This window comes from Streptopelia decaocto (assembly GCF_964273445.1).
Source record: "Streptopelia decaocto genome assembly, chromosome: 5".
NCBI lineage: Eukaryota > Metazoa > Chordata > Aves > Columbiformes > Columbidae > Streptopelia > Streptopelia decaocto.
In genome coordinates, this window is record NC_138659.1 from 38,729,586 (window position 1) to 38,753,594 (window position 24,009).

The 24,009-nt window shown below is 39.1% G+C and overlaps 1 protein-coding gene across 1 annotated transcript in view; it reads right to left on the reverse strand.

Moving 5' to 3' along the window:
- Positions 1-18,110, reverse strand: part of LRRTM3 (leucine rich repeat transmembrane neuronal 3) — a gene marked incomplete at its 5' end in the record, with an annotated part of 79,903 nt that extends 61,793 nt beyond the window's left edge. Inside the window, one exon of the mRNA XM_082053862.1 lies at positions 16,530-18,110. Coding sequence (XP_081909988.1) covers positions 16,530-18,110 — 1,581 coding nt within the window. The remainder of the gene's footprint in view (positions 1-16,529) is intronic.
- Positions 18,111-24,009: the final 5,899 nt, after the last annotated feature.

Consider the following 24,009-nt stretch of genomic DNA (forward strand, 5'->3'; position numbering starts at 1 on the left):
CCTCATGATCCAAGCTTTTTAAACAGTCACAAGGGAAGTAAAGAAAACCATTTTCCTGTTGATATTTGCTTCAGTTTGATTCTGAGCTTCTCTAGAGCCATAATCTCATCAGTATTCCAACTCCTTTGTAATGCTAATGTGGTCAACGGAAGCTGGATCTGAATTTTCACTTGTAAAACACAACTGACAGCCCCTCCTCACCTGCTGGCGTGTTTTCCAGGGGAGATGCTGCTGCTGGAGAGGATGTGGGGCAGAGGCTGGGGCAGCACCTTCCTGTGGTGCTCTGGTTCCTTCGGGATAATCCCCTGTCCCTTCTGCACTGGCAAGCCTGGCTCTCTGTGCTCATGTGGCACTTTAGTATAATATTTCTTAAATTAAAAAAAAAAAAAAAAAAAAATTAAAAGGACTGTTTCTTTCAAGTTGTTTGGTTTTTGGACACATCTTTTGTTTCTGCACATAGTATTGCTGGTGAAGCTTAATACTGACGTGTGGCTGTTGTCAGGATAGACCACTGCTTGTCTTTATTTAAGCTGGATTTCATTAGTTTATCATAGATGAATGTGTTTCAATGATACTTGTTGCTACTAATGTAAATACTAGGATCAAAATGTATTTTGGAAATGATAACCACAACATCAGCATATACTTGCTAAGGCATTTTGGATAGGACAAATAGTATAAGTCAATATATAGAGTTAGCAATGAAACTGAATTTTGTCTGGCCCTATAAATACAGTTATTATTTCTCCCATTGTTAATTTCAAAGTTTATTAATACTAGAATTCTAGGTGATAAATACAAAATCTGATTTTATTGATTTTCTCAGTTTATAGAAAATATTAATCTGAATAGACATTAATAATCTTACAATAATCTGTCTGTACATGAGTCTCTAAGCAATCAGATCATGAGCCACTTGAGAAAGAACAGCCGTAATTCACAAAGTGAATTGAGTCTTTTAGGACTAAAAAACTCAAACTCTGTATTTATTATGGTGGTTGTAATTGCTGGAATAGATATTGTGGGGAGAGTCTGAGTTTGTTTATTGTATTGGAAGATATACAGTGCTTTCCAATGCAGTGTTGTTCTGTTGTCAAGCTTTATGTTTCCCTAAAGTTCTGTAGGCCACCATCATCTGGTTGATATTTGTCAGCATAGGAGGAAAGCCTGCCAAACCACAACAGGCAGACATGATTTCTGCAGTGAATATAAACTCTGGGTAATTTTATTTTGTGGGTTGACAGGCTATAGATCTTAAAGCAACACTTCTGAAAGTGTGCTGTTATGGGACTAAGGTTATGCCTTAATTTAAAAAATAAGTTCAGATGTTTTTTTTCTGGGGTTGCTTCCTTGCTGCTGCATAATCGTTCGCTCTCCCTTTGTCTGACTCATGTCAGAGCTGGGGACAGTGCAGGGCTGAGCATCAGCTCCCAGCACTGCCAGAGCCTGCAAGGAAACTGGATCAGGTGTCTTTGCTGTATAAATGGCATTATTGATGTCTTGTAAAGTGTTTCAAGACTCTCAATGTTTCAAGACTCTCTTCAATAATTTTGTTGTTAGGATTAATTTAAGGAGTGACATTTATTTCTAATTACAACTAATTAATTCTGTTATGAAGAAGTTGGGGAGGAATGTTATAATCTTTGATTTATTAATAGATAACTAACTTGATGAGCTGTTTATTTTCAGTTTGAAATTCCTGGAAAGTGGGGGTTTTATATTTAATACTAAATCTCCAAGTGAGAAGAATTTTTACTTGCCAGATTGATCGGTTTTGTTTCTGCATACACCAAAGAAAGAAACAAAACAAAACAGATGTAGTCCTGTTTTATTTTGTTGCTATGGAGGGTATAACTTAGAGGAATCCTTAGTTTCTATGTCTTTACCTACTGCCTTCCCAAAACATAAACAAATGCGAAGGAGCGCAGACAGACATCACGACAGATATTGGGCTCACTGAGGGACTGACTTGGCTTGGAAAAGTGAAAATAATTTGGTGGTTTGTGGCCTCCTTTGGTTGGGGAGGAGCTGGGGGCGGTGGGCTGCAGGCTGACTCCTCCGCAGGGCACACGGTGTCCGTTGCCAGGAAAAGATTTACAGAAGCCATTACTGAAAGCCGTTAGGCTGTAAAACTCAGAGACAGAAAACCAACCCTTTCTACGGTGCGTGGTGGCCCTAGGTTATTTTTCCTGAGGTATTATCGGCTGTTTTTTACCTACAGGCCAAGATGGCCTGAAGCCCCCCTGATCCTGATTTCTAGGCGACATGAAGAATCAGTGGTTCCATCTTTCTTTCCACTGAACAGATTGGCCTGCTTGCCCTCTCCTACAGCTTTTGGGTGTAATAGGAGCTAATGAATATTATTTAATCAATCAAGCCTTTGAAAAATAGAATGCAAAATGGGCTGTTTATGATGAAATCATCCTTTCTCTCTAGTGCTGGCTTCCCTTGCACCTTGTACAGTCATCATGAATTTTCTAAATTTTAAACCAAATTACTGTATAAGTTTAATACAGGACCATCATTTCAAGAGGAATAACATTGCATGTCACATCGGTGTAATGCATGTCTGTGAAGATCGATGTCAAGTGTAGGCCATTCGTGGTTTCTGGGTCCATCCCTCAACAACAGCAGCATCAGGTTTCAGCTTCTCCAGCCTCGTCCCCGTGTCCTACAGAAGTGTAAGGATGCTATGGAAATGGCAGGCTTCAACTGCTATACATTTTGATGAGGAGAGAAGGTGGCATATTGGGCTGCTTCTCCCTGTTTCCTTCCCCCTCTCGATGGCTGTGCTGAAAAGCTGATGCTGAGAGAGCGGATTTGTTGCAGCCATCACAGGATGCTTAGTGAAGACTTGAAAATCTCTTTCCCCCATCTATTTGAAATTAAAACTCTGTCACATTTACTCCAAGTAGGCAAAAAATATGTTAAATGCCTTGAAATAAATTCTGCATGAGGGTTGGGGGAGATGACATGCGGTCTCAGGAAAAGAGCTTTTTTAACTTGTGTCACACATTTGCTTCTTTGCTGTATTTTATTTCAGTCTCAACTCTGCAGCCTGAAGACTGCAAGCCTGAAATTAAACTCCTAAAATTATAAAAGCTTAAAATAAAGTGAAGGTTAGCAGTCACTGGCATCTTTCCCACAGGCTCTGCAAGCCTTGATTACTGGAACGTTAATAGAATAGGAAAGTGTAAGGCTATTGCTGTTATATATTGTTCTCATCGTCAGTGTTACTACTGTCAAGCAAAACAGCACTTCCTAAAAAATAACATACCTGACCTGACAGTTAACCTGTGAAAGGGAATGCTATTGTTGCAGGCCCTGGGAAGTGCACCGTTTTGTCCATTAAACAAACTCTTAAATAGAATGAAACCAGCAGAAGAGGGATATGCAGTGATTCTTCCCTCGTCTGTTGCTTCAGTGGCCTAAAAAAGAACGTAAAGGTATTTGCAAAGGTAATTGCACCACCCTGAACACCAGTTCAGTATGGTTTTGCCAATAAAGGGACCCTTTTGGAGCCTGCACTGTGGAGATCTGCTTGAATTTGCCCATTAGAAAGCAAAATATGCCTTAGAGAACAGCTGCATTTCAGTCATTTTTCTGTAGGCTCTTTGGACAGCTGGATGTAAAAGCAGATGAGACCTACTATGTAATCTGTTTCTGAAGAATACAGAAGTTTGTCAGCTTACTGAAGATTTCCAGTACTCCTTTGACAAAGATACACAGGCCAACGCTGTCAAGGTATTTGACTAGAGGTCTTGAGTTAGAGGATTGAATCAGAGGGTTGTTTTTAGAGTACAGTCACCTTAGCTCTGGGTGAATGACCAACTCGTCCAACTTGGGAAAGAACTGAGTCAAATACAGTCACAACTGAAATGGAATTGAACATGTTTCATTTTCAGGCATCCACATTTTACCATTATTGACTAAATGGTCCTTGTAATTATCACAATAATTTTTACAGTGTATACATAGAAATGGGGGGAGGGGGCAGGCTGTGATTTCAAGTGTTCTCTAGTTTTGAGTGGTTGACTTTGGGGCTTTCTTTTATTCCAGGCTGTTTTCCAAACACTTTAATGCCTACACATCGAGTGCAGCACAACTGCAGTGTGGTAGCAAATGCTACACAACAGGTGGATTTCCACATTCAATCCTGCTCCATCCTCTGTCTGGCACAGGTTTTCTATCAGGTTTTGCTGTTCTCCCTGTTACCCCCCCCTTTGAAGCTGTTAATACGTTCTCCTGAATTCATTCAACAAAATTGTACTTTGAGATTCGTGCTGGAAAGAACATGTGATAGTGTTGTTTGCTTATTCTTTGTGTTGTGGATGCAGTGGAAGTATTCAGTTGCATAAAACAAGCATTAAATTGAACGAAGGTGCAGGTAGGGGTCACAGGCTAGAGATATTCAGAAGGGATCTCTATGAAAATAAGTGTTTTATTTGAAACCTTTAAAAAGGGAAAGGCCCCTTGTTCCAGAGTATAGATTGGAAATCTTTGATTAAATCCTGAAACTGTCCTATTAAATAGACACAAAGTGTTCCCTGGTACTGAGAAAAAAGGGATCAGGGGTTATTCAGCTGCAGTTGTAAGAGAGCCCGTTATAACCATGCATTTTAATTAACCAGATCAGCTGAAGGAATGTTGTCTATATACTGCACAATAGCTGTCCACCCTGAAAACTAGGCTATCGATAAACAGACGACTTCTATTTGCAAAGACCTTTCAAAGTACATTAAAAAATGCATTTGGGAGAGATTAATAATTAAGCTAGCATGGAATTAACCTTAGGCATATCTGCTTCCTTTTTGCCTGTCATATCCATATAGCACCCCAATAAAGCATTGATAAAAAATACAGTTCTTTGTACCTAATCAGCATGCTGTTATGGCAAGGCCTATAATTTGAGATAACTTCTGTTTTCTCATGCATAACAATTTTTGAACATTACGTTAATTTTCACTTAAAATTGATAGGATAGAGTCATGCAGAAGGTACACGTTTTCAAAGCTGCTGTATTTTTTTCTTAGTATTTGAGCATGAATCACTTCACTGTATCTCATTTTACTTGTTATTTGATCAATGAGTCCTCTCTGTTGAGGGAGGCAATTTTAAACTATTGTGAAAGTGCCTCTAATGTTTCTTTGCTGCAAGTTGGCTTGGTGTGGAAATGCGATTGTTTGTAAACAAGAGTTTGCAGGGGCAGAACTTGGTAGACTGGTTAGAAATTAAAGGAAATACTTATATGTAGCCCTTGGTTTCTGTTTTTATTTCTGGCAAATAGATAATCAAAAGAGAAGAGGAGCCCAGGCTAGAGGAAAAAACAAAGGGAGTGGGAGAGAGAAATCTGAAAAAGAAATCAAAATAACAACACTTTTCTGTGACAAGTAAGCCTGGTCTAGCAGAACCTTGCAATTGGGAAATCCCCATAATAACCTTTCTTAAGATTATAAGCACATAAAGAAAATCCTGTGATCTACAACAAGGATGAAAATTAATGAATCTTGATGTTGCTAAATTGAAATGAAATCTGCAAGTTTGGGAGAACAGGGTTGTGTTCCCCTGACTCTCATGTCTCCCTCCCATCTTGCTCTAGTAGTTCACCTGTAGTTCTCTAAACCTCTTTTTATTGAATGAACTCAAATAGAAATCTATCCAAAATAATTATAAACATTTCTAACCTTAGGCATCCTGTGCAGTCTGCCATTAGTATTCGTATTACTTACTTGAAAAATTAAATGCTGGACAGTTAGCCTGAAATACCATTTTGACAGCGTCTTCTCCCCTACCTACCATATGGGTCTTATCACCCATCCAGTTTAAAAGTCAGGCTCCTTTATTTTGATTCTGTGGCAGAATTTTGGTACCTGCCAGGTGAACTTTGCTATCACTTTTGGATGGCCATGCTGCTGGATGGCGGAGGGATATGGAATACTTTTTCAAATGAGCTGCTGGGACTGTGCAAAAAAGTTCTCAAATAGTTCCGGCAAAGCTCTGCACAGAAGGTGTCTGGGAGCTGGAAGGTCACAGCTGGTTGGAGTGTCCCACCAGCTGTGTGGGGCCCTTTGGGTCAGGGAAGGAGGTCACCTCTCCTAGCAATGACTGTCAAGCCGCAATACATATACATGCACATTCACAATCAAACAAGATTATTTTGGTATCTTTTGATGTTGGGGCATTGACATAAATATGAGACACTTTCTTGAGTATATGAACTAGGTGGAAATAATGAATACTTGTAATAAATTCTCACTACAGAATCTGTATGTAGGAACATTTTCTTTCCATCATCTCATTAATGAGTTTGAGCCATTAACAGCTTGGAGTGCTGAATAAGGATTTACATTTAATTGAAGTCCCCTGTTCTTAGCTGGCAAAATGTATTTTGCACACTTGATGGATGTAATTAGTGTGAGGAGGCTTTAAAAGAAATTGGCTTTGTTAAATTTAGAATTTGCCATGTCAGTTTATACATGAAGCCAAAGCATATGTATTAGTAGTTCTGTGGCTTCACAAAACTGCATTTTATTATTTTTACTGATATGTAGGCATTTTTAATTTAGGATACTGTTACAGTCCAAATACAGCATGCTTTCATAATTGAGAATGCAATCTATTATGTTATGACTTCAATTTATTTTATACTGTTGCAAGATATTTCTTACATGTCAGAGCATACAGTTATATGCTATGGCTGCAGACAAACATTTATCCTTTGGATAGCAAGAAATTGTGCACAATTGTTTAAGTTATTGCACTTTATAAAGCTTTCATAAAAACAAACCTCTGCTGGACTTCAGTACATGCAAACTAAGGGCAACTACATGCCACACACAGTTGCTTTTTCCCCTGCAATGTTACTGCCTTCTGTTCAGCCTGATAGGCCAAAACTTGTCACTTTAAAATAGTTTAAGGTTTGTCCTGAAAAAGGTCATAGGCAAAAATTAATTAAAAAATAAGAGAATGTAGAGGTGCCATAGCTGTGTACTGGCGACTTCCTTGAGCTATAAGACAAATACTAGATATAAGTTCAGACTCGCATTGGAAAGAACTTGATTGCTGGCAATTGTGTGCAGGCTGCCTCACAAAGTTGCTTCCCCTGTGGCAAACAGCTTATTTTTGACATTCGTATTTTAAATATAGGAAGCCACTTAAGCAGTTGTTGAAGTTATAAAGAGTCAGTATTCAGGGTTTTGATTTAGAATGTTAGAAATTTTTCCCCTGTATTCTTTGTGATTGTGACTTACTCGCTAAGAAAAATGAAAAATTATTTTTGTGTTACCAGCATCATTAGGGATGAATAGAAATATGCTGTCGAGCATTGTGTATGTTTGAAGCAAATCTATTCTTTAGTGAAGGACAAGTTCCTGGCTGGCAATTGGAGCTTCTGAGCTCATAACAGCACTGCTAGTTTTTGCTGCAGGCCCACATTTTGTGTCAGTAGTGTAGCCTGGAAACCATTGTTAAGGATAAATGAAAGGAAGGAAAACTAAATATTTTGTCTCGAAAGTACAGAGGCTGTTCATGGTATGTACAATTAGCCTTAGGAAAAGTTCACACTGAAGGGTTTCCATCCCCGTCTGTTGTGATCTTTTGTTGGAAGGTGGATGGTAAGTATATTACGCTGTCAGTCACAGGTGTAGTATCACATGAAATTCATTTTTGAATTGGAAATTGCTATTACATGCAAGGCTCGTGTATTCGGGATAGCACAGTGTGATTCAGGAGAAGGTGGTATGAGACAATGCAGGATGAAGCCTGTGCTGCTCTGAGGATATGACTCATATTACAGACGGCTGGAAGCCTAATACTGTGGTATGAAGTGCTATATTACAAGCAATAGTGCACTGCTAACAAAACTCCGATGTGATGGAGTGAGTGTTTGGTGTTATTCTTCATTGAAGAGGAAAAGATGATCCCTCTCCTAAACTTCAGCTGAATATTTCTGTATGAGATTACTATGATTGCTGTTAGTGAGGAATGTGGGGTTTAAACTCATGTGGTTAAAAAACAGATTCCCAAATCTGGAGCTGTTATTTAAACTGAACCATAGGTATTTGTGTTTCTGAGGTCAGTTAATTTTAACTTTGTGCCAGGAATTAGTGGCAGTCAGTCCCTTTCATAGTAGATTAGAAGGCAATTTCCTAGTTTATACCCTTTTTCGATACGCGTCCCACGCAATGTTAATAAAATACATATGCCAGCATCTGCACATCATTGAGGTACAACTGCTTCCTTTCACTTGCAAGAAAACTTATCAAAGTCTCTGGGAAGGTCATTTTTAGACTAGTTCCATGAAGCTGGTCAGAGCACTGTGTAGACCTTACAAAGAGTCTCGTTGAAATTTCAAATTCTGAGGAGAAAGGGAAGGAGAAAATGTTCTGTCACAAAGGTTAACTGCTCAACTACTGCAAGAAGTGGGTGGGATCTGGATGTTCAACATTCCCATTTGCGGTTTTTGAAAATATTTCCTATAGTCTGTTTTAAAATAAACAGGATAATCTATAGGAAATTAAAAACTTAGGAGCAGAACACTAATTAAGCTGAAACCTAAACTGTTTTTCTGATTGACTCCAGTTTGTGTGTTGTAAACTATGTTCCCTTTTCCATACTCCTATCATTTGCATCTTTTGCACAACTTACCACAAGCCAAATAGATGCTTCTGTATATTTATTATTTTTTTTTCCTAAATGCAAAGAGGAAACAATGTGTATGCTAAAATATACATTCTAAAGTCGGTATTTTGGAATAAGGAATCCATTTATGCTGGTTGTATTTTCAGTGGCTCAGATGTTGTATGATTAATGTATTATTATTGCTATTATCTACACTCTAGCAAAACACATGTTCAGTCTTCATGTTTCCTTCATCTACAGCTACTTTAAATCTTGAAGGCAATGAAGGAAAGAATTACAAAGGCAATTAGACTGCCCAGCATCTATTGGAGATCATGTTTTGTACCTTTGAACATTTTGTGCATGTTTTCTCCCCTGAGCTACAGCTGAACCAGGAAGGGGATAGTAAACTCGTTTCATTCTTTGATTAGTGAGTTTTGCAGCCTTAAGGAAGTGGAAAATATAAGTGCCTGATTTAGTATCAGAACCATGAGTTCTACAGCAGCAATTATTATTAACACTAGTTAAAGAAACGGTATTCAAACATTCACTTAGTTGTTCCTGACCATAAAGGGCACAGGTAAGACCCAACAATACAACCCATGATTTGTCATGAAGCACAAAATTAATGCCAGGAGAATGTACTCAGCTCAAGTAATGTGCATGTTACAGGTAGCAGTATTGTATCATTCCTACAGATGTTGAAAATAATCATACAAGAAACAACAGAATAGTAAGATGAAATGTATTTTGATTATTCCCATATCAGCTCAGTCCCACAGCTTCATAAGGAGGTGTCTTACGTTATAAGAAGATATTTTCTCCCTCTCTTTAAGGAAGGAATGAAATAAAAGTTAGAGAAGTTCTTTTTTTGGTATTTAAAGATGCCCAGAACCAGACAGTAGCAATTTTTAAAAAACAGATGCTTAAAATACTTTTAAGAAATGCATAACTGTTTATTTAACATTCAGGTTTTGCTTTAGTATGTGATTTTATCTCTTTTAAAACCAGTTGTTTAACTTGTGGAAAAGCTAAGTGACCTTTCCTAATTTTTTACTAGCTCTGTAAGCCACATGGGGTCCTTTTCTTGAGTCTTTTCTGTTTTCCATCTCTCAGTGTAATTATACACATGAACAGAAGTGAACATAAAAATGCAAAGTTTTCATAGAATTAGTACTTCACACTGTGGAATATAGGGCAGGTATGATACATGACAAGTGTAGGAGGTATGGCTGGATTTCAAGTGAGAATAACTAATAAAGGCTGAGTTCATGATGACAACTTCTGCAGGTGGCTGCCAGGCTCAAGGCGTTTAGTTGTTTTTCTTTCAGCACTAAGCAGTTAGGTTCCTGAGAGACCTAGCTGGTTAATTGTTTTGTTAGTTTGAAGAAGAAAAGGATTTGCACACAGAACTGGGCAGGTGATTTTCTCAATGGTGCAGTGAAGCGATAAACCTTGTAATGCATTTATGTCCTTTTCTGAAGTGGAAGTAGATGAGTAATTAGGATGTTTTATTTTCATGCATACTTATGATGTGTTAATAGAGTCTGACTGTGCTGCCACAAAACACTTCGAGAACTTGCAAGGTTGAACTGTAATTGAAGTCCTATGTGATCTCAATGCTACTGCTAATGTTGAAGTAATAGAAATTTAACATTCAGTCAAGAGCGTAAGCTGTGACACGTAGTCAATGTATTAGTCACACAAGAATGCAGTATGTGAATGGTTTTAGGGGTTCAGAAGACACGTTTGAGGGCTTTTTTGAGAACTTTTTCAAGATTACATACATCTCCAGTAATTCAGTTTTTCCTTGGTAAGTGAGACTGTGAGGCAGAGTTTGTGAGAAACAGTGAGGAATGGTAAGTAAAGAATGAAATGTTTTGTTACAGAGTTTAGTTATTTCAGTAATGAAGAATCTTAAACTTGTGATTTTTCCTATGAATATAAAATATTTCCTGTAATAACTTCAGTAAATTTCACTAAGCTAAGTTAATACATAGGGAGTAACTGCCCTTTTGTCCGTTCTCAGTAAACAATGCTTATTCTTGCACTGGAATGTTAATTCTATGGTCATGACGGTCTAACAATACGAGCAAGATAAGAATTGTAGGGAGGTGTGATTTCTCTGATGGGTCAGTCAAATAAGAGATACTGCTTAGTACTTGCACATTTTGTTTCATTATTGCTTTTTATTATATTTGTGGTCATTCTAAATGAGATTTGCAATTTCTGTAGTAGGTAGAATGTGGCCATCAAGTCACAGCTAGCCATCCCAGAGTGTCTTGGATAAACTCCTTTTTATTACTTTCAACCTCATTGGTGATCTGTTCATAGCTGCTGAACACAGTCACTTTCTACTTCTTTGGCACCCTACTGTGTACCATGCACTGTTATGCCAAGAAATAGTTTGGCCATAACCCTGAGAAGGGTGTCAAATCCTCTTCTGTACCACTGATAAAACCCATTCTGGAAAGCCTGGCGAGGTTACTCGTCATGGACTGATAGGTGACTTCCAAACACACCTATGTACATAAAAAGTTAGAAATATGACTGTGTTTTATTCCATGTGGAATGAAATGAGTTCTTGTGTATCTTCTTAGGGGAAATGAAATCTATCTGTTATCAACAGAGCTGTAATCCTGATTTCATCAACTTATGTTGTTCACTGTGGTTTAAAATTACCGCCAGTAACACTGGCATGGGGTTACTCTGAGGCCTAAAGTAGTTGCTGCAAAACACAGCCAATATGCTGCAGATTCCTGTGTCACTGGTGAGTTCCGCATTGTTTGGTTTTATTATTGCTTGTGAATTTGATCTTTCATCATTTGCTTCCTGACTCTTTTGTACATCATGTGTTTTTGAGATGAAGCTGGTAGTTTAACTTGTTCCCAGGTGGTGAGTGCCCTTCCTTTCATGTCTAGTAATATCTTTCTGTTATTGTAAAAACAAGCTCAAAAGTTGTGGTTATTTTTGTGTCTTGTTTTTTTTTGTTTTTTTTTTTTTTTTTGCTGCTGGTGGTTTTTTAAATCTTTTGTGGTTAGGAAGTTGAATAATTTGTTTGTAGTCTGCGTTTATTTTTATAGTATCTTAAAAAGTCACCTTGTGGTGTTGTATAAGGCCTAAATCAATGTCCACAAGTTTGTTACAGCTCCTGTCCTTGCTTATTATATATACTTCTTGCCTTTTACTGACAGTACCGACTTACAAAGTGGTTAGACCATTTCTTGCTAGCATTCATCTACTCTTATTTTCTCCACTTATTCATTACATTCACTTTAGGGCTTCTATACACAGAGATGAAATTAAAATACAGTAGAACACTTAGTATGGTGAAAGGATTTGATGCTACTAGAATGTGAGACAGAAGAATACAAAGTTCAAAGGCGAACACATCTGTATGTGGATTGATGTAAACAATAGATACCTGTGATTAAGCTAACTACCCGCTGGATGTCACTATTGTTCCACAGAAATTCATCTCAGAGAATATTTATGTAGAGTCAAGTGTCCGACAGCAAAGCGCATTAGCTTGCAGCAAACTGAAAATGTCTAATTGTGTTTGCAGGAATATTGTATGTTTCTGTTCATTTTGCAATTGAATTTTATATTGAGGTTCACTATTTCTTCGTAATTGGAAAAAAAAAAAAAAAAAAGAGAGCATTGCCAAACCTTAAGCTGTGATGATTGTGAATACAGATAGTGAGTAATGAAAACCTACCCGCCAAGGGGAGAAGCTTGCATTCATTATACTCAAGCCACTTGTTCTCATTATTATTCTCTTACCCTGCTGGAGGTAACCTCAACACAGTGAATGAACATTACCAGTCTCCTTGAATTTGCTTAGCACATTAGTTATTTTCCTTTCCCAAAGATGTGCATTTTGTGTGGTTTATTATTCTGAAATACCGCTTGAATATTCCAGGAGCTGAGTCATTTATTTGGGAGCTCAAGTTTTCCACTGGCCAGGAGGATGTCTGAGGAGACTGGATTATATACCCAGTACTCAACTGGTGTGTCATCTTGAGCAAATTGCCTCAAATCTGTCATGTTTATTTACCATCTTCTGTCTGTCTTCTCAATGTCCCTCATAAACATTTAAGGTAAGAGATTGTTAGAAGACATTTGTACAGGGGCCAGCAGAGGAAGTTTTGACTTATGTTAAGAATTTTGGGGTGCTACGATAAAATGAAACAGTCTTGTTCAGTGATTCCACCTAATATTTGTATCAACATTTTAAAAATAAATGTAGACTGCAAGAAAGGCAGCAAAACCAATGAAAATGGGCATGGAAGAGTACCACACTTTGTCTGCGGCTTGAAAAGCCTTGGTGATTTAGTGGTAGTCCCAGAACACCATATATGACTTCAGAAAAGAAATGGTGATTTTTTATATAAAAACAACAACAAACAGCAACAAAACAAACCCCAGGCACCTTCAATATGCATTGTTGCTCTCATAAACTTGGAATATGTAGACAGCCTCAGATCCATTAACAGACAGCCAGGTCATGAGAGGCATTCAGTCACATCTCCATCCTCAAGCTGGTGTCTAAAATACTTGTATGAAGGCTTAGGGGTTTGTAAGAGCCATCATAGATGTTGTTCATCCTCTGAGGATTCCTCAGCATCACCCCGGCAAGATCTTAGCTGTTTTGTGAGAGACTGGCACCAAAATATCCCAAACCCAAGGCAAAATGGAATAAGAACTCTAGACACCTGCTGCTTAAACTGGAGAGAAGCAAAGGAGGAATGTCTCCTCTGAAATCTTTGAGGCTTTAGCACTTCATTTGTATGCAGGAAAGGGGCAGCTGGGACTGAAAGCTGCTCAGCTAAGACCAGGTCATTTCCTACAGGATTATTAGAATTTGTGACTCCGGCGGCCTAGCCACCCAAAACAAGCCACTGCTAGAGAGTTTGTCAGTGGTGAGACTAAGTTTAGTTTAGCTCATGTAGTCTTTGCACAGATGAAAGCATGAGTTTTGTAATGTGTGTTAACATGCTGTGGAACTGGTTTAAAACATTTCCTAAGCCATTGCCACTAGAGTGGGATTTAACAGCTCGGCTCACAGGTCTCGGGCTGTGCAAGAAGGTTCAAAAAGTTGCACTTGGCATCTTGTTTTGTGTAATCAGCCAGTGGCTTCATTGCCAATGACGACAGCAGCACTTACACATTCATCTGTCTTTGGTGTATCTTTGGAAATTCATGAAAAGTGGATTCGTAGTTTTCCAGACAATAAATGAATTAGTTGATCAGAGCACGTCTGTGCTTGAATATAAACATGCTGGATTTTCATTATTATTTTTGTTATCCATCTATGATTAAAGACATACTGGCCTTATTTTTTTTTTTCCCACACCCATAATTAAATATTTTTCCAAGGGAAGTAGTGATAATTTTACAGGTATTGCTTTCTGTAGGTAGTTATAGATTGCTTCTTTCTGAGTATTGTTATGGTTAGAACAAGACATTTTAGAAGCATAAAGGAAACATAAAGTCAAACTCATTTATATACAGCCCAATCACAGCCCATTAAAAAGTTTTAGAAGATGTATTGAATATTTTCAGGTATCAAAAATACTAAACCAATAGTATGACATTATTTTCTAATTGTAGTTAACACTCCCAAAACTAAATAGCAAAATTTTCTCATATTTTTATACATATATGAATATATATGCATATATTTATATATGCTCATACACATGTGTGTATATGTATATATGAACATATGTATATTTTGGGCCAAATCTTTCTTGTTTTGGCTGTGCCTTATATTATTGACCACTGCAGACATTAAAGCCTGTAGAAGTACTGAGATGGTTCTTAACCTGAAGTTTACAGCACACTGTAATCTTTCAGTACAGAGCTAACCAAGACCTGCTGGTGGAAAACCGAATCCCTAATAGCTAAGGTTATTCAATGTGTGTTGACTTTCAAATAGCAACTTTCAAGGTGCAAATCAGGTTAAAAGTCACAGCCTGCTCAGCGCTGCTAAAGCATCTCCAGCACTTGCATTAATTGTGTGGGATCCTCTTTGTACTCAGTAAAATGGGGTCCCTGTGCCAGAGTTCAGTATAGTCTCAGGCTTCTGCTCTCAGATATTTCCTCACTATAGTCCTTGAAAATGAGACTGTTTTCATTATGTGAAAAAACCCACAAACCCTTCAAGTGTATTAGTTCTTTTTAAGAGATGCTTTCTAGCTTTATGTTTATTGTATCTAGCATATTTCAAGGTGATGGGCTGTGATTAGGGTTTTTGCAGTAAAAATTCAGGAGAGCATTCTGCTAAGGTTTTGCTTTTTCTAATCTGCTGCAGTGAAACTGCTTTGTAGAAACATTCCTTGCCAAGTGATTGAAGACATGCAGTTTACTAAGCCAAATCAAGTTGTAAAATAGAGATAATTAAATTACTGACGTGGTTCTATATAGATGCTGCTGTATTATTTCAAGAGTGAACCACCACACCCCCACACATCCCCCCCTTCCTGATAATCAAAATAGGAGGTATGCTTTATTTGGAAATATGGGGCATGTTATATTCTTCTGCAACCAACAAAAATACGTGACTTTGGAAGAGGGAGGGCAGGAGTAGCTGGGTTAGAAATCTGTTTTCTCCAGAACCACTAGTGAATGACTACACATTAAACATGAATAGCTCTGAATTCTTGTAATGTAATTAGGGTTTGGCTAAGAGATAAAAATACTTTGTCGCTGATTTCTTTGAGAATTTTTGGATGCACTCTTCTCAGATCGGTGAATAACCAATTTCCTCTGAAAGCTCTTTGCAGTCGTAGTGTCTCTAAAATATGCACTGTTTGGCCTTGTAAGTAATGAAGCTTTATTTACTCATTAGAGGGACAGTGTGCAAAACACATCACAAAACCCTAACAAGCTCAGCCCAGCAAATAAAAAGAAATAGAAGAACATGACAGATTTAATGGTTTCCTCAGCTACGTTAATGCCTTTGACAGTCTTGAAAAGAGAATTTCTAATGAGCACTGAAACAAATGTGTGCAGGAAGTGGTCTTGCTTTTGCTGCTGCACATTCGAGTTCCTCTAATTGCATCAATCAGGAATTTCTGCGCCTCATTTAATGAATGCCTTTTGATTACTTTCTGAAAGGCAACTGGATATAAGGGGTAAACACTGGCACCTTTTATATGAAGTCACAGAAACAGGTTTCAATTAATAGTTATCAGCCCTAGAAACACTATATTGTAATGCAGTACATAAATCCCTTTGTACAGTTTTGTTCTTAAATTTTTATTAAGTCTATGTTTCCCTCTGCTTTGCTTTTGAAGTGATACCTTATGTCCTAAGACAGTGCTTTAACTCCCCACTGGCTTTTTATTCTATCTTGTGTTGGGCAGAAATCGGACATTCTTTCAGAGCTGCTCCTGCCCCATCTCTGTCCTCAGCCAACTCAAAATTCACATGGTGCCTGGGTATTCGGTTTGTTCTTGGTTCAAAGACTGAGTTTCAGAGCAAGATGGGGGTGGGGGGGAACAGGGAGAGAAGGAAGCTGAGTCAGATTTAGATTTTTGTTTCTTAATTGTTGTAATTTTTTTCTCTAAACAAAGGCACAGTCGCTGCAGGTGCAGTGGATTGCTTATGAAAGAAGTTTTCTATTTAAAAACAAGAGAGACTTTAATGAAATCAGGAGAAGGGGTTTGTACAATAGGTATTGTATTAAACCAGAGCTCAGGCTTCACATTGATTGTGGTATTTAAATTTCAATGAGTTGATTATGTATGAGAGTAAAATGACCAGTATTATGAATGTACAAGAAAGTGACATGGAAGAGCTGTGCCAGAAAAGTGAGAAAAACGTTCCCTTTATAGTCCCTAGAGTTCAATAAAGCACTACTATTTCCCAGCTTTTAAAAGCTCTTTTATCACAATGGTTCATACCTCGCATTCCCTGGAGCCTGATTTGTTATACGTGCAGGGTCCTGTTCCATTCAGCAGCATCTCGCTGGTTTCAGTGTTGGTGGGTTTGTAATCTACATAAAATTCCTGTGTGCTTGGAGTCATTTGCTTCAGTGACTGCCGTTTCTTTTTCCTGTGCCTTCGCATGAGAGAGCGCTGCTGCAGCTGCTTCATACTGGCTGGGTAACGCTTCCATGACACATAGATTACCAGCAGGATCACAAGCACAGACAAGAAAAGGGCCACGCTGCCTGCTATGATTTTATGGAAGGAGATGTGTTCTGTGTCGTGCTCGGCTTGGGAGCTCGATTCGGTGGCTCCAATAGTTGGGGGCAGAGGGGGCTTGCTGTCATGTTTAGGCCTGGTGAGTTTTGGTTTAAACGTTGGCTTTGGGAGAGCTCGTGCTAATTCAAACCTTTCTGTGGTACTTTTGCCACAGATGCTGTAGTTTTTCACTGCATCGATAACGTTCACCCCTTGCAGCTCTTTGGGGCTGGCACAAATAATTGTATTTTCCCTCAGCCCTTTAAAACTTTTAAGCCAGTTTACCAGAGAGCAAATGTTTCTGCTGCATTCCCATATATTCCCAGCAAGGCTGATGTCATTGAGGGATATCCAAGAATCCAAAATTTCTTGACCAATAAATGTGAGCTTGTTTGAATCCAGGTTGAGGCGCTGTAAATTGGGCACACACTGAAAAACACTAGGTCCACTGAAAGCTTCTATTTCATTGCCAGATAAATCAAGTCTTTGTAATGAGCTCCAGGTCCAGGACATAGTTTGTCCTATCACACTGATTTTATTCCACTGTAAATAGAGGTTTTGAAGGCTGACTAGCCTTGGAAAAAGTGCCAAGTTGAGCTTAGAAAATTGATTGTGCTCCAGATGAAGCTCTTTCAGTCTGATCATGCCTGCAAAGACATTCCTTGCTAAACTCCGGATGCGATTATAACCCAGGTCCAACAGTTCAAGGTTCCTGCAATCTTGAAATATTCGAACAGGGATGGTTCTTAGGGAATTGGACCGCAAATGTAAACTCAGCAGCTTCCTTAAGCCCCTGAACTGTTCAGATCCCAGAGACTGCAGCTGATTGTATGACAGATCCAAATTCCGAAGATTTGTCACGGGTCTGAAGGTATTATTAAGAAAATAGGAGATTCTGTTGGAACTCAAGATCAACTCTTTTAGTCTGCGTATTCCATTGAAAGCATTTTCGTCAATATTGCTGATGTGGTTATGGTCTAAATAGAGCCAGGTGAGTTGATTAAGACCTTTAAATTGATTGTATTTTAGTTTTTGGAGGCTGTTATATCGAAGGGACAAACCTAAACAACCAGCAGATATACTTGAGGGAATCTCCTGCAATTTCTGAGATTCACAATATACCATTTTGCCTTCACACCTACAGCCCTTAGGGCATCCTCGTTCAGCAGAAGAAAGCATTGTCAGTAATACAGTAGGGGCTATTACCAGAGCTACAGCTGATCCGCTCAGTAGCCTAATTACATTGAAACCTGGAAATAAAAACAACTTAGAAAAGTTATCCCCCCACACATCAGTCATTTCTTTCAATCATGCTAAAATCTTTTATTTCAACAATCATTTAAAAATCCTTAGCTCAACTCAACTACTTTTCACATTGTTTTCTTTACTCAGATTTTTTTAAAAGAAAGCCTTTATATAAATACTGAAAAACAATTGGGTAAAAGATGTAATCCCTAAGCAATTTAACTGTAATAACAAATCACATCAAGGTAAGTCTATGGAGTAATTAAAACACAGGCTATGCAGTGGCTATGAACTATACATTAAAAAAATAACATGAAAAACATACCCATCCTTTGTGTTGTTCAAAGGTCGTCCTTAGGTCTTTTGTTTTTTGCTTAGTGTGCCACAAGCATGGCAGCCCCTGTCAGCTGCACTGTAGTGAGTCAGGGCTCGCTGACACCCAGGAAGAAAAATTGGACCCCTTGGGAGATGGACCGATTTAGGAACATTATTCTTTGCCAGCCACGCAGAACATTCCAAGAATAAATCAATCCCAACACAGCATTCGCAGCAAAATATCAAATTCTTCCTAGGTAATAGGATCTTCATGGATATTACCTTTTTGCATCTTTATAGTTAAGAACCTGGCTTTTAAAATTTCTCTTTATAGGACAGCATGTTAGATTCCTCCAAGCACCGTTTAGCTATCTGAATTCACACATCTGTATTCCATAGCACAGCAGTTCCCTCACTTAGCACCCGATCCGGCCAGGAAGCTGCTTTGTAGCATCGAAGGTAGAAGCAGCCTGTAAATGAACAAGCTCTGCTCACTTCTGCATACTGTCATTCTGAAAGCTCCGTCCGACTGTTGCTTTGGTTTCGGCGAGCGCAGTCTTATGTAAAGCTGCCCCCAGTGGTGAAGAATATTATGGGCATGTGCAGAAATGTCTTCCTTTTATCTTGCAAATGAGTAAGCTCTGCTGGGAAAAGAGTGATTCTTCTGAGTGACTAAGAGAAGCGGAACGGTCAGGTTCGATGTGAACTAGTGAGGTGTGCTGAAATAGCCAAATCCTCTTAGTCTCTTTTGCTGTTTGTAAAAGCTGTTTGGCATCCTTGAACTTAATAGCGCTGTGTGTGCTGCTGAGACTTCTGTCTGAAGGGCTAATGTGACACTGTAGAACATAGATTTTCAGTCTTAAGGGGTTCTGTTTCTTACTGCATTAGACAAGCGTTCACATGACCTTTTTGCAATAACTCACTATTTTTTAGTGAAGTATCAGCCCCCTCAGTGTGTCTCTTATCAAGCGTTCAGTGGGGACACTATATTTTACAACATGAAAAATGTTTTGGAGCTGACATTTTGCCTTTTTGCTTTTTTCTTCTCTGTTAAAAGGCACGGTGCCAGGAGGTTAGGCAAGAGTATTGTGCTCATTTATTTCCCAAGTTGCTGTCACTTCGTGCCACAACACTGACACTTCAAACACAGGCTTCCGTAACCCTTACAATATACAGAATAAGCAGCTTGGTGGAGTACCTTAATCAGGTGAATTGTATTTACTGTAACTTTTGAAATGAGCAGAATTTTCTGTGAAGGTACAATATATAGAGATTTTTAGATGTATGACTCTGGGCTGTCCTTATATATCACATAAAGAGCCTTTTTCACTTTCCTTACTCTTCTGTTCCTTCCTGCGTGCTGTAGAGAAAGGACACATCTTTTTATTGGAGGAGAGCAAAGGTAAGGTGGCATCACAGTAAATGCACCACGCTGGCAGGCTTCCTTCACCAGGAAATATGTGATCAGAGGTGATGGTGGGTACGTGTAAAATCATGGCTCTTTGTCCTGCAGGAACAGGGTAGAGTTGCTCGTTAGAAGTGGGTACAGATTACAGTCCCTCAGATGCAACCAGACAGCTCTGAGAACTGCTTTTCCTTTCTGAGGCAGAATCCTTACCTCTTGGAATAATGTGCTTTGACTTTTCCCTTATTTTTCACTGCTGTGAGCATAGAAGAACTTAAAATGAGATGAAACCTGAATTTTTCCACATATTAAAATGCCAACATTGCCTAGTACTTAGTCTGTGGATGACTTCAGGCATAGAGTAATCCCACTAGTATTAATGCACCTATTTGTAGTGCCTAAATTAGGAGCCCAGTTGCTTCTGGCTAACAACAGTGAACATTTTTCATATCAGGAGTCAGAAATACATACCTGCATCAAGGCATATCCTTGAAAATTCTCCCTTCTGGGTCAGACTTGTGGAGAGGGAAAGGGTTAATTCCTCCATTAATCTCTGTCATTGTCACTGTCTCTCATACTCTACTACAGCTTGTTTCTGGCTCTTAAATCTGATCTGTAGGCTTGAGGAGCCAGCACCAAACTGCAGCCTGCACTGGGCACTGTGACAGTCTGGGGAGCTGTTGTGCTGGCAGCAGTGTCACACGCTAGGGCTGCTGTGCCTGCTAGAGGTTTTCCATCGCTGACTTGGGGTCTCCTTGAATTCGATGGGGCCGAAATGGCAGCTTCAGAAGACAATTGAGACCTTCAGAAAGCAAATTTGTCTCTTGGAACTGCCGCTCTTCCTCTGTTGACAGTAGAGGATGCCTGTGACAAGTAAACTCTGTACTGAAATGGCTCAGTCAGGTTCTTAAACTTAGATGGCATGAAATTGGGTTTGAACCTTCACCTGGTTCAAACACAGCATGTAAAGCTTCAGATATCATCCAAATTCTTTGACCTGAAGAGCTGATGCTACTTAGTATCCTGGCTCAGACTGAGCCTTCTCCCCAAACATTGCCTATTCTCTGGCTTTTCCTCTTTTGTCTTCTCCCTCTCCTCCATCTTTGTTGTGGAGTTAACCAGTAACTTCTCTGCCACCATGAGTCAGCAAAGCTTTAGCAGCTTTTCCAGGGTTTTAATAATTGCCAATATGCTGGACAAATAAGAGGGAACAGCCACTCTTTTACCATGAGTTATTTTCATTTTTCTGAAAGGGGTGAGACATCAAGAGATGAACAGAGAGCATCAAATCTATGTTAATGGACTGCCAAATTCAATTTTCTTTACTGAGATCCTTTTTGAATTACACAAGCAGGAAAAGTGCCAGTGTCTGATAAACAGTTTTTTAAAAATTACATTTCTATATCTTCATACAGCTGGATGAGTTCAAATTGTGGAAATAAAGCTGCTCCCAGTATGAAACATTTCATATGAAATTTCAGGCCAGTCTGGCCATATTCTAAACTATGAGAAATAGAGAATTCAGTTAAAGCCACATTTTAGATTAGAAGATACCTTTTGTAAGCGGTTTAAACTTTGCCTTGTATCAACTACACCTTATATATCTGTGCAACCCTGTTGCTTTACCATTTAACTCGTGTAACCAGGAAAAAAGAACTCGAGGCTAAACTGGTTAGCTACTGTTATGGATCAGTTAGTTTTCAGTAGAACTACCACAACTCCTGAGTGCCTAAAATGTAGGAATTTGTTGGAGGCTTGGTGGGTCCATGCGTGTTTGTTCCGCAGGGTAGTTGGGGGAGTCCAGGGCATTTTGGGCTTAGCTCTGCGCCATTGCCGGGCAGTTCTGCCTCCTGTCCTGGGCCAGGGAGAGACAACTGCAAGGAGCACAAGTCTCAATGACTTCATGCTGCCTGAACATTAGTGTTCAGAGACAATGGTATTCCTTCTCTTCTGCCTATCAAGTCAGAATTTCATGCAATTCTACAAAGGCATACCCTTAAGATAAATATTTCATTTATTTATGTACTCTCGGAGACAGTCTGTTTTGGAATATCAACCGTAGACATATATCGAGATGCCACAGAACCTGGAAAGCTTATTCATTTTGAGTTATATGTCTCTGTGATTTGTTTTTCTGAGGGGGAAATGGCATGCATCAGAAAATACATTGATAAATGTGTTGCTAAATATGTCTTAACATTCATACAGATGAAAAGTGATGTGTTGGGTGGAGTCTGTGATGAACACATGGTTTTCTTCATCAGCACAACAAACAAATTAAATTCAAAGTTGTTTGGAAATGATGCACTATCCCAAGGTAGTGATGGCTCAGATTTTTCTCTTGGTACTAAACTTTCAATAGGTTTTCTGCCTGAAAATTGTTCTAGATGGATTTCACTACTATCTGATTTTGCAGTAATTTGCTTTCATTTAATTTTATGTTTGATTTCAGTTTTGCTTGTGTAGTTAAATTCTAGTATTTTTTATTTTTCCATTCATTCTAGCTGTGGTCTGTGTACATAGCTGCAGCTTCCCTATGGAAAGCTTAACATGAAATGCAGCCAGAGTAGTGAAGGGGAAATGAGAAGATGACATCCACTGTGAGAAGCCTGCACAGAGCTGGTCTGGAACTGAAACATTTTGCAGAGGAAAGAGGAAACAGCAAATCTTGCATTTTTCAGGGTTATGAGAAGGCACCTCTAATGACCAGGTACCTCTGTTTGCTAAAAGCATATTTGAAAAGAGGGGATGACAGAATTCTCAGGCTCCAGTAGAATGGGGATGAGGAGTGCGTAGAAGAGATGTAAACTTCCCAAAGCATAAAGCAGCAGCAGTTACCAGGTGCTAGTGGGGTTCCATGTAAATCAGCAGTCAAAAGCCTTCCCTGGTTCTGTCACTTGCTTCTCATCAGCCTTCCTCAGGACATTTCATGTTTGCTCTTTAAAAATGCAGTTCATACTTAACAGTGGTGTTATAAAAAATATATATTTTTTTTAAGTTTCCATTTCTGTTATTCCTACAAGAAATCAATTCAGAAGAGCACTATGATCTTTTTTAGCTACAGTGCATTATATTCTTAATGCACAAACCTCAGAATTTAGGCTTCTGGATACAGCATTTTTCTGTTCACAGCTAGAGCTCCTGGGCCTAGGAGTGCCTTTATGTGTGTAATCGCATGTCCCTTTGGGGAACTGTAGTTAACAACTGCTGTACTGTGTTCTTTTTGGGTTTATGAAGTGACAAAGTATGTCTTTCCCTTGACTTTATTTCACCATAAAGAAACTAGGAGTCAGCTGGGTTAGCAATAGTAGCTTGTTCTAAATGGTACTGTAGTGTGCTATCACTGTATCATTGAGAGTAGATAAGTCTAATAAAATGTGTTTGCAATTTTTGAGCCAGTGATTAAATGAACCTGCTGTTCGATGAGGATCAGATTAGAGCCGGGGGAGTATAAATCCCAGTGTAAATATCAGAGCGTGGGAAGGCAGAGGGAAATTCAGGATGCGGGATTTGCCAAAGACAGACATCAGGAAAGGGAAGGGTGGGAAAGGCAGTTCCAGGAACATGTAGGCAAGGGAAACTGAGGCAACAGAAAATGCTCTGAAGAAACAGGGAAAGAGGACTGAGAGTAGGGACGGTGTTAGCCCAGCAGTTTGTCAGTCCTCACTAAAGGACCACGGTGGTAAGTGACAGGTGGGGGAGGCTGATAAATTAAAATATCCCCTTGCTCTCCTGCTAGGAACAGTTAGCTTTGCAAGGCCTCCTTTGGACTCTGTGAGGGTGAGAGGATCCCATTTTACAATTCTGTGATAAGCTGAAGTAACATCCAAAGCTGAATGGGAGTCATGCCCCCTTTCTAGGAGTCAGTAACCTCCGTAACATCCTATTGCTTGTACAGGACATGAGGGACACATCTGTCAGTTTGCGTATACCCAGAGGATCTCCTCGGTGCTGTGCCTCACAGGGCAGCACAGGCTATTGCTTTCCTCGTGCACAGTTATGCACTGTTGAATAACAAAGCTTTTCCAGCTGTACAGTTTTGTTTAAATGTGTGCATTGTGGATAGGTGACAGGCCTCTCAGCTGTCCCGGGGTAGATAATGCTGCATACAAGCCTACAAGCTTTGTTCATGGCATCCAGTGGCTGGATTTTCTAGGTGCTGTCATAACTCCTGTATTGAACACTCAGCTGTTCCCTGGTTGACTTTTTCTTATGGCTTTGGAGCTGTTTGAA